The 11,663-nt window shown below is 44.7% G+C and overlaps 1 protein-coding gene across 1 annotated transcript in view; it reads right to left on the bottom strand.

The window, feature by feature from the left end:
- Positions 1-251: 251 nt before the first annotated feature.
- UBP1 (upstream binding protein 1) overlaps positions 252-11,663 on the bottom strand; it is a 533,655-nt gene continuing 522,243 nt past the window's right edge. Inside the window, exon 18 of the mRNA XM_085607613.1 lies at positions 252-376. Coding sequence (XP_085463739.1) covers positions 364-376 — 13 coding nt within the window. The 3' untranslated portion in view covers positions 252-363. The remainder of the gene's footprint in view (positions 377-11,663) is intronic.

Here is an 11,663-nt window from a genome sequence, read left to right as displayed (position 1 = left end):
ACTTTGAAAATGTTATATTTTGTTTTCTTTTTTTTTTTATTAGACAGCCTCCTCCTCGAACACATCCATGATCGACATAAAACTTTCACCTCTGCAATGGCTACATATGTGGTTTTCCGGTTTTGTAATAAGTGTAAGACCGTTCTAAAAGGATTGGAAAATATTTACTATTTACAATTAGAAATGTGTACAACAGTAATTACTTCAAAGGCACAGAAAATCGATTCGCTGGCTACATGGCTGAGTTCTCATTTGGTGAATGTTACCACACATGCTACACTTCCTCAGACTCTTCAAAACACATTTTGAAGCATAGTTTATTCTGAAGTTCAACTATTTATTGGATGTGGATCGGTCCAATCTTCACCTAACGTTCCTATACAGAGATAAAATCAGCATTACTCATGAAATGGAATTTAAACCATCACAAATCCAAAAGTATTGAACATTGAATATATATAAGGATTACATACTTTGTTTATCTGACCATTGCACGGAATGCTATATTGTTCCTGCTCTAACTGAATATACAGTTTTGGAAAAGTAGGATTTCTTTCTAAAAAAAAAAATCAAATATCTGCCACCCGTGAAAATGATCTACACATATTTGCAACATATTGTACTGTATTCGTTATCTGACTACTTTAACAAACAGCAAAAACTGCTCGCATTAAGCATATTCAAATAAATAGCCTGCCAGTTCCTAACATGCAAGGTATATCAAATATAAAATCTGAGCCAGCTCAGTTGAGAGGACACATCACCTCTCTCATAGTACAGCAGGAGACCAGAGAAATGCTTGCACAGTACAAAAAGAAAACAATGTTGTGGGACTGCCCTCACTCACTTGCCAGGCTTATGGCATGCCTCTCAAAAAACCCTTAACTTGCCACAGGACAGTTAGGGGCATATTTACAAAGAAATGGCAGAGCTGCAACAAATTGTGCAGCACCGCGCTCCACCATTTCCAAAATGCAGGGATATGACTTATTTACAACAATAAAGTACACCCCTGTGTTTACCCTAGCACTGGTGCTAAAACTAGATGCCTAGCGCCAGCACAGACATCATTGCACCAAAGAGCAAATAGTCATTATTTAATAATTGTTTATGTACAGGAAGGTGTCCTTTCCTGCACATAAACAATCAATAATGGCGTTTTGCTCTTTCTATTTGTGTTGCAGAATACAGCGCACACATAGAAATAGCAAAAACAAGGAGATATTTCACCTCATTGTGCCATTCTAACACCCGTTATTGCACGGCGTTAGTTTTTGGCACTGCCTCAGATTTACAGATTCTCGTAAATTTGGGGCAGCATCAAAAACCAATGGATGTGTTGGTGTGGAACGCCTACACCAACACCCATGGCACGCCTCTTTCACGCAGATACCTGCGTGAAAGGGTACCATGCTTACAAAGTTGCATTAAGCCCCAAAAAGTGGCTTAACACCACTTTATAAATATGGTGCAGGGCATTGCGCCACCGGAACGTGGGTAAAAATGACATTTTGGTGGAGCAATCCCATTGTAAATATGCACCTTAGTTTTTTACCGGTCTACCAACATGTTAAGAATAGATAGACTGGGGATAGCGACTGGATTTCCTGGAGGAACAGATGCTTTAATTAAGGTAGCAACATATGTGGATAGACTCTTAAATGTAATTAGTCCTATGTCCCATCCCCTCCTCCACTAAACTAGAGAAGATTTAAAAACATTAAGTAATCCTAATAGTAAAAGGCAGATATCAATGTTAGGCCTTTGAAGGTCTAACCAAAGATGTTCTGACGCAGAGTCTGCTTAGGAGATGATGTCCAATGCATAGTGCTTATAACTGACAGCCAAGGAAATGAGACAATGACCAGCTACCAACTTTCTTTTATCCTACTTCTATGTCCAAAATGCTGTACCTAGCAGGAATATTCTCAACTTGGTAAACCCTGGGATAGCGAAGAAGGCCCAAACAATCAGTGGGTATATACTTGAATAGATTTTGTCTGATTAGGTAAAACCTCAGCTCACCTAATGTCTAGATTGTGAATTATCCTCACTGCATTAGAATAAATTCAGGCTGATTTGGGAAAAAGATCTTTTTTAAACTAACTATTAAGAAAATAAGCAGTCGTCCATGAGCCAAGGGTATCACTTTCTAAAGGCTTTAAAGGGTTTTATTGAAAGATGTATAGATTTAAAAAAATTAAACCCTTACTGAATACTGCTTCCCAACGAAGAGTAAAAGAGCATAAATGTCTCAAGAATATGAATTTGAAAGATATTAATGTTAAGAAGTTGGCTTGTCAGACAACAAAATGTGTGAAAAAGCTAAGGGCCCAGTGACTCTTAATGCCACGGAAATCTTGAGTGTTTTGTTTGTTAACCAACATTGGTCACCTCTAAAAATCTCTACAGCTGTAGTTTTGTGATGCACATAGTTAATATGAGAGAAGGCAACATTTGTATGCAGGAGGCATCCACCCCAACACACTTTGCAGCTATCCCACCGTGCTTATGGACTGAGATTAGAAGCACCAGGGCATTTCCTCAATAATCACTACTGTCTACTGCAGGAAAAAAAAACTCAAAGGCATAAACTGAATGTGGACATGGCAACTTATGCATCCAGTCTTCCAAAATTGTGTCTTTTTGTGCTGTAAAAAACTGAGGTAAAATGTTAAGGGATCTGAGCACATGACATAGGTCCGTGCAGGGGAGGCAGGAACGTATTTGGTTATTTGATGATAACTAACAAAATAAAGCATAGGTTTCTGTTTGTATATCTCATATATTTGTCTATGGGATTATGCCCTGACAACTATTTCTAAATGGAATATCATTCCAGTGAATCCCACACTCAACGAAAGTAACTGCAAGCATTATGCAGGTTGTGTCAGGGCAACACATGTATTCTACCACCGAGGTCAATGTGATTTTCATTCTAGTCATATATCTACTGAGGTATATTTATGGATTTAACTTATGGCATGGTGAAGTGGTACAATGAAGCTTTGTGTTGAGATTGCTATGTAAATACGACTATGGTTAAGATTCAGTTTGTCTAGGAATTAGACATTTAAGGAAAACTTTGTCTAAGTTTTTAAAAAATATATATTTTTATTTGCATTTTCAACCAAACAACCAACGTGTTAAAGATGGTCACTCTCGCACGCAAATACCCTCCCCCTCCCTCACCCGTCTCCCATAGCATCTTTCCCATGACATAAACCCACCAAAGAATCAGCTCTGGAGCCGGTGACATATTTGGGAGTCTACTCCCCTCTCCCCCTGTCCTCCCCCATAGTCTATTACACATGTCCCATAGCACTTCGTCCCCAACTGCAGTAAGGTTCGAAGAAGCCTACCCTTCGCTATTCAAGGTCCAAACCCCCATCCAAACCATGATGCTTCCTCCATTTCCCCCATACCTTACAGAACCTCCGGGGACACCCTCTCGCTGTATATGTAACCCTATCTGCCGCCATGTAGAGGTCCATTCCCCGTCTCCATTCATCCAGCTGTGGGGAAAGCGCTGCCCCCCAGGCGCGAGCCACATCCCTTTTCGCCACCACTAATGCCAATAATGCAAAGATAAGTTGTGGGCGACTCAAGTCAACATCGTGGGATATTCCCAACAGTACAAATGTAGGGTCTAGGGGAAGTGTGCTCTCAAGCACCTTACTCAACTCTCCCAGTATTTGTGACCAGTATGTGTGGATGACGGGGCAGTCCCAGATGCTATTGTAGAAGTCCCCCCGTGGAAGGCCACATCGCAGACAATTGGGGTCACTTGCCCGGCCTATTCGGTGAAGTCGAGATCTGTCGAAGTATACCCTGTGTAGCAGTTTGTATTGGATGAGACGGAGGCGTGATGTGATCGCAACCTCCCTATGATGCATCAGGGCAGCCTCCCAATCCACCGTGTCCATCGCGCCCACGTCATGCTCCTATGTTTCTCATAATTTTCCTAGTTTGTCTGGCATATTATTGTTCAGGGTTCAATATGTCAGAGATACTGTCTTGTTGGCTATCCGTTCTTGTAGTAAGCGACCCTCCAGCGGGGCATATTCCAGCAGGGTGTCAGAGAGCACGGTCACCGCCCTCCACCCATGTCGTAGTTGGGCGTACTTGAAAATTTGGGTGGGGTGTAGCCCGAACTCCCACGCCAAAGCCCCGAAGGCTTTAAGTTTCCCCTTTGCCACCGCATCCCCCAGGGTGGAGATTCCAATGTCATCCCAGCCCCTAAAGCCCTTAAGTTTGTGAAGTTCCCTCAACCAGGTGCAATTCCATATCGGTGTTTGTTTAGTCGGTTTACGTGTCCATCCTATGGCCTTAGTCGCCCTGTCCCAAATCTCAAAGGTTATTTGCGTGGCCGGCAGGAGGGGTCACCTACCCGGACCCCTATATAAATATAACAGGCAGGAACGACATGCCATGGTGTCCCTTTCCAATCTGTAGGTGGGGTGATCCGCCGGGGCATGGAGCCAATCATTCACCAGCGCTAGATATTCCGCCCAATAGTAGGCCTCGATGTCCGGTAGGGATATCCCCCCATTATACTGGTTTCGCTGCAGTGTACTTAACGCAATCCTCGGTTGTTTCCCTAGCCATAGCAGCGAACGAAGTTCTGTTGCTATCGTCTGGAGGGAGAGGGAAATATTCATTTTGGAGGGCGTACAGGAAGCGAGGCAGCGTTATCATTTTAAACATGGTGGCTCGGCCAAGTATCGTAAGGGGGAAACTTTGTCTAAGTTGACTCTGGTTTAAGAAGGCTAAGCTGCAGTGAATTCAAAGAATCCTGAAACAACAAGGCTTCCCTTGCTGCTGCTAAAGTAGGGAACGATGCATATAACACAACTCAAGTGGGCCTCTAGCAGAACTATGACTTTGGTAGAAACCTGTGGTGCTTGGCAAAGACTAATACGAAACTGTACTACTGATCATAGACCAATTAGGTCATGAATTAAAGGTACTTCTTGTGCCATTGCCAAATGGGGATATGAAATACACATTCTTTAATTGTATTGTGTGGAGCTAAACCCCAGTCTAACAGACTGTTAATATATGAGCCTATGTAACCAACTTGGAAAGGCATATGTAGAAGCAAAATGTTAAATATATTGGGGTTTATTAAGGTTTTTATAAATCTTTAGTCTTCTTAGCCACTACAAAATTGCGGGTACAAACCTTCACTCGTATGCAGGCGCTATTAGGTTTAGGGTCTTCAGTTGTTGAATTTTCAAAATTTTGCTTGGGGGAGAATTGCTACAGGTAATGATGGACAACGAAGAAGAAAATATGATCTAAATATTTGTCCAACCACAGGTAAAACCCTCTAATGTGGAAAAATACTAGAGACTTCTCCTCTTTCCTCTAGGACATGGCGGCAAGAGACCACTGGAAGAGATAATTCATTTTACTTCAAATAATACAGAGACGTAGCAGACCTGAATAATTCTTTGCAAAAATGGTGGTATGTAGTTTGATCACTGTAGGAGAGTAGGATCTGCCTCTTCTGGTTACCCCCACTTTATGCTGATGTTTCACTGTTTTTCGACCTTAGTCTGGCTGGGGCCCTGCTATTCAGGACCCCAGCCTAGCTGCTTCCTCTCTAAATTGATTCCATGTACCCTAGGTACATACCAGATTGGATTCTGAGGGGAGGCCTGGACAATAGGTTTCCTGTCACAGGGAGGTGTAACCACCTCCCAGACAGGCTTTAGTGTATTAGGGCTGGGTGGGAGCACTACAAGAGTGCTTTGAAGTCAGCACTGGGGGCACATTTGGTGTTCCTGTGCATAGTCCAGCTCTGGCGCGAAACTGGACAAAGGAAATGGGTGTAGCCACCCCTCTTTCCAAACCCTCCCATAGGTGGGTCCCCAGAGTTAGTCCAACCCCTTTCGTAGGTATAAATAAGGAACCCCTGGCAACAGGACTTTAGATAGCCCTGGACGAAACTCTGCAACTGAATCCTGGAACTTCGACGCTCTACTTAAGATTAGAGGACTGAAGAAATCTCCCTTGCTCCCTTGGGGTCAAGGAGTGACTCCCCTGCTTGGCAGGCACCAACAAAGCATTTGCCGGTCTGCATCTCCGAAGCTCCTGACGGACTCCAAAGTACCTGCAGCCCAGGAAGAGGATTTCCAGACTTCTCAGAGGCCGACGCGAGTCCCCAGCAAAGCGGAGACTTGCAGCCCTTGTGAATGACGTGGAACCGGTACCCCTGGATACCGTGCACATTTGCAAGTGCATCAGCTTCTCGACGTCCCCTGAGGCTGTGCATTGGGTTACTTGTAGCCCACACCCCGAGCAGAGAATCCACCGAAGATTGTCGGCCTAGTCACCCCGAGTGACCAGTGGGCTGCCATTTTGTGATTCCTCTCGAGGTCCCTTTGCGATCCCTGGTCTGTCGACTGGTGGGTCCCTGTGAAAGTAACTCTGATTTTCCTTGGGTTTCCCTGATTGCTCCAGACGTGCCCTGACTCCCCACAGAGTGGTGAGTCCCTCAGACCTTGCTGGTCTGCACCGAAGCATCTTTCTCCTTTCTGCGTGGGTTGCTGTTGCCAAGGCTTGTTGAGTCCAATCTGGACACCGACGTCGCAGCACTCGACATCCTTCGTGGGACAGCTCGAATCCAGCTCCTGGTCGTCCTCGACGCCTCCTGGTCCTCGTGGCTGAAGAGCCAAGCTTCACCTTCACCTGAAACACCCGACATCGGTGGGCATTCGTCTAACTGGAAAGTGACCCAGACTCTGTCCCCTCTGCTTTCAGGTTCTTCACATCTTCGATCCAGGCTTGGATCCCTTCGGACACTTCGCATCTTCCCGGCAGCAGCACTTTTTCGCCAGCTTCCATTGAAATCGACGACGCGACCAGACACCATTTGACACCTATGCACCCGGCTTCCCTGGGTGAGGTAACTCGCGTACTACGGTTCTCCCGTGGGTGTTGACCCTAGAACTGCCCAAGTCCAAGAGGGTTTGGTCCTAGTCCATTTCTAAGTGTCCCTAATCTTTAAAAATCTAACCGCGACTTTTCCCATAGAAGCTAACGGGAGCTCGCGGCTGTGTTCTCACACTTCACACGGCCCCCGTGGGTCCCCTGTGTCATTACCTTGGGTGGTTCCTTGGGGTTCCAGCGATTCTACAGGCTCTAGGCCTTGTGTCTAGTTAAGTCGTGGTTCTTATACCACTATTTTAGTATATGGTTTGGCTCGCCCCTAGGGCCTGACGTGTATTTGTGCTATTTTGTGATTACTGAAGTGTAACTTATGTGTTTTGACCTCTAGCCTCATAAAGAGACTAGTAGGGTGTGTTTAGAAATAAATACATATATTTTATATATATACCTGGTGTGGTTGCCTTTCATTTAGCCATTCAAGAGATTATAGACTGGTAAAACAATCTGCTTTACATGCCTTCAAGACTTAGCCTGAAGGCTGCTCTCCATAGCTACCACTAGGATACCTTTCAATAAAGGCTGTCTTTAACCTATCATCAATAAGGGGTTGTTTGGACTGCTGAAAGGTGCCCACTATAACTAGTGGACAGTATATACCAGGCCAACTTCTCAAAATCACAAGCTTGTGTGCTCAGCACAGAGACTGAGAAATGTACAATAGCCATATGATTCTCTAGCTTTAGCATTACATTGGCCCCTTTAGCTAGGGGCGATTCTAGAGCTTAGTATCAGTTGAGATGACAGCATCTATAAATACCTACATGCAGGACTTCAAATCAGATAGGACAGCCATGAATTTGTCCGAAGCTTTTGCCATGTAGTAGGCACATGGAAGTAGGCTACGTCGAGGGGACTGCAAGGGGAATCCAAAGTATTAGTAAAGACTTGGTTTCTCTGAGTCTTCTCCAGATGGAGCGATCGCCAGAGCTTTCTACTCTGTGACTTTAGTCCTTTTCCAGTCTAAAGTTTTGCTCAAAAAGAACAATTTACAGAAGCCGCTGGCATCTGGAGAAGGTTAACTACTCAATGCAACTAAGTTTCTGAACTCGCACAGAGAATAACACTGAAACTATATAACCACCAGCTGTAAGAATCACACTTAATGTAGGTGAACTGTGGCATAGACAGGAGCCCACTAAGGCAGAAAAGGATGCTGAATGGGAGGAAAAACAAGCAGAGGCTAGTCATCTTTAACAATAAGTTCATTTGAGCATATTCATAGGAGCATAAAAAATTCAGTTGCCGTATACACCTCTTAAACAGATCACCAGCCAGACATGATGGGACCATACCTCTACTACTAATATTTATATAACAATTGTGTTTAATGAAACAAGGAAACCAATGGGATCTCTCTAGACAAACAGAAAATAGGCTGACCCATTAATTATGGAAGTTCCTAGAAATGAGTACTTGTGTACAGGTACACACACACTTCAAATGTAAACATGGTATTATTAGGGGTGCACAAGTGCACACTACTGGTGGGCGTCACATTGCAGATGCTCATTATGAATACATGAGCCACACTTACAATTCCACCTGTTTGAGAAAGTTGCTCACCTTCCTTAACAATATTTCTGGTAGGTGCATAATCTTAGTGCAGTTTCCTTACTTTATGAGCAGCCTCTCAGTTGTCAAACATGCCTGAAAATTATTCCCTAGCACTAGCTCCCCAGCATCGTCAGGTAGTGCCAAATGGATTCAGACATGACTGTGTACCGGATAGGAGGACATCAGTATAAATTAGATGCCAACACTACCATTAGATCCTTGTACTTTCCCATGCCCCATCGAGGCATATGGAGAGAAAGCAACAAACATAACATGTTAGCACTGGGATCATCTTATGCACAGAATTAAGTTCACCAGGGGAGGGAGTGGGGGCTCAGTGAGGAACCAGCAGTAAGATTATGTATCCACAAGACATATCGTTACCAAAGGGAAGTAAAACTTTCTTATGATAGATATATCTTTCTGCAGATTCCTCACCTTACACTCACAGGAGGTGGAATCAAGGAGACTAAGAAAGTCATGCAACACAGCTCTGCCTACCCACGACAGACTGCTTGGGATGTGAGGCAGTAATGTTTTGCAAAAGTATTCAAGGATGAACACATGGCTACTTAGAATGTTTCCAGTGAGACTATTGGAAGCAGACTTGGCCAAAGTGGAGCTGGTACAGACGCCCTATTAAGAATTATTTTGGATAAGGTGTAGCAGATACAGTGGGTTACCCAATGTGAAATGGTGCATGTGCTCACCACCTTCACCTTCTTGGCTTCCTCAAAGCCACAAACAGCCGATCATCCACTGTGGTTGGTGTAAGATACTACAAATCAGGGATCCCAGTTTGTGCTATCACAATTCCTCCTTGATTGTCAAAGAGGCTGGAATAAAGATATAGTATTAAGAGACTGGTCTTTATGATGGGCAGCTACAACTTGCGGTAAGAAGGGTGTTAGGTATGGAACACCAACTTATCCAGGTGGAAGGCAGTGAAAGGAAGACAACATGAAATGGCTTGACTTTATGGGAAGTTACTGGCAACAATACCGCTATCTTCAGGGTAAGACTTTGAATCAGCTGACGGACTTAAGTTTGAGTTGTGATGCTATTAAGAAACTCAAAACATGATACATATCCTACTGATGAACAATGAATGGAATAGTAGGAACCAAGTAAAGTAAACTTTTTAGAAAATTTGTCAATGGTGAAGGTATAAACGAGGACAGATGGTCAGAGAGCCATATGAAAGAGGACTGGGCAGACTAATAACCATTAATAGTAGCCACAACCAGACCCTGATAGGTAAATCTCAAGACATCACAAACTCGAGACTGAAAAGCATCCAGGCCTCATCCAACTGAGCAAACTTCTTCCAGCGACCTGGATTCATGATTTAATACCGGGTTTCCTCAAGAGGAAGACAAAAGGACTCTAGCTGTCACAACTCAGTCTCCATGTGTACAGCCCTTGTGTTTCAGAATAGGGGTGGAGGATCAACCATCATTCTGCTAGTGATGGTGCACCCTGTGAAGGAGAGGTAGATGTGGCCTGCTGCTGAGTGCCAACAAATCGGCATATCATATCTAGGGTGATCACGATCAGCTGTGCTTGATCCACCCTCACCTTTCACTGGACCGAAACGGAATCAATGGACCAAGGTACTGCAGGCCCTGAGAGTAACTGAACCTGAAGAAGCCCCCACAGGAAACCATTCAGTGGTAAGTGTATGGCACAAAACTGAGGATGCTTACTTTTCCTAGGCCTTGGTGAAGAGAACAAAGTAAGGACACCCCAAACTAAAGAAGACCATCTCTGTCAGTTTGGTATGTAGTTCCCACATATGGTCCTCACGTGAGAGACAACTAAGAGCATCCACCCTCACAATGAGGGAACCTATACACTCCAGTCACTGCATCCACTGCCACAGGCAAATCACCTCACAAGGTCTCACACCACCTTGTCTGTTGATATAATGGACTCTGATTATGAAAGGTGCTCTGTGAAATGGAAGGAATGAAAGATTTCAAAACGAGGCAGAAAACCAGAGGCTTCAGCATATTTATGTGTTGGTGTTGCTCCACTGGAGCCCAACGGCCTGAGGCCGTCATGCTGCTCAGAACGGCACTCCAGCCCAGCGAAGGGTAGTCCATGACCACTGTAATCCGTATTTGTGGAGGGTCAAAGGGAAAACCCACCAAAAAGACTGAATGGGTCCATGCACAAGTGCAGCTTCGTATGGACGTACTCCAAGATTTGCAGCCAAGTCAACAGACTCCATTGATACTGGGGCCACTGTTTCACAGACACCACTTAAGGGCTCTTATCCCACAACTTACTCTGTGGCACCAACAGGATGCACGAGGGCCTGAAGCACAGCAAGCATAATAACCCATATTGGTGTCTTGAAAGGTAGGACCTTAAACTGCTTGTGCTTCCAGCCCACTGTGAACTCCAACTCACATCTTGGGGTGGGCAGGCTTGATAGTAGAGAACAGGCATCCTGGAGTTAAGGTATGCCAGTCAATCCCCCACACTGAGGGATACTAAGACAGCATCTTAAAATTCATCTTGCCAAATTAACATGTTCAAGGGGGAATGGCGGTGAAAGTAAAGGGAGTAGAATGCCATGCCTCTTTCATTTTGAGGCACCACCTTTTTATAAAGTAGGTCATGAACTCACCCTCTAAAATTGAGGTGTTTGGCAGAGAGCAGGTTGAGGGAGGGCAGTCTGGAGGGGAGGTGAAAAAAGGTATGCCATAGTCTTACAGATTAGCTGAATGACCCAGCAGTCTGAAGTCAAGGTTTATGGCGGGGCTGAATCTGCTGTTGCCACCCCCTAAATCCACCTCTCCCCCAAAAGGAGTGGTACATCTGTTGAGGTGTTTGAAGTGACTTTGAAGGTTGGGGCTCCCTTGAGGCTTGAGCCCCAGATTAGCCTTGAAATTGTAGGTGAAATTGCCTCACTGGGGATGCAAGGCCCGGCAACAAGCTGTCGCTCTAGGATGCCCAAGGGTGATGCAAAACCTAGAAGGACATTTACTAAGCCACGCAAGGGCACCTTGTATGAACCTGCATGGCATGGTAAATGGGGAGTAACGCAAGGCAGCGCAAGTCTCTGCCTTGCTTTACTCTGCCCCAGGGAGGCATTCTATAGGTGGAGAGCGGGTGTTCCCACGCATCCACCCATGGATTTTGGG

The sequence above is a fragment of the Triturus cristatus genome, chromosome 5_2, assembly GCF_964204655.1.
Source record: "Triturus cristatus chromosome 5_2, aTriCri1.1, whole genome shotgun sequence".
NCBI lineage: Eukaryota > Metazoa > Chordata > Amphibia > Caudata > Salamandridae > Triturus > Triturus cristatus.
Note: the sequence above shows the minus strand (reverse complement) of the source record. Positions and strands in the feature narration are given on the sequence as shown.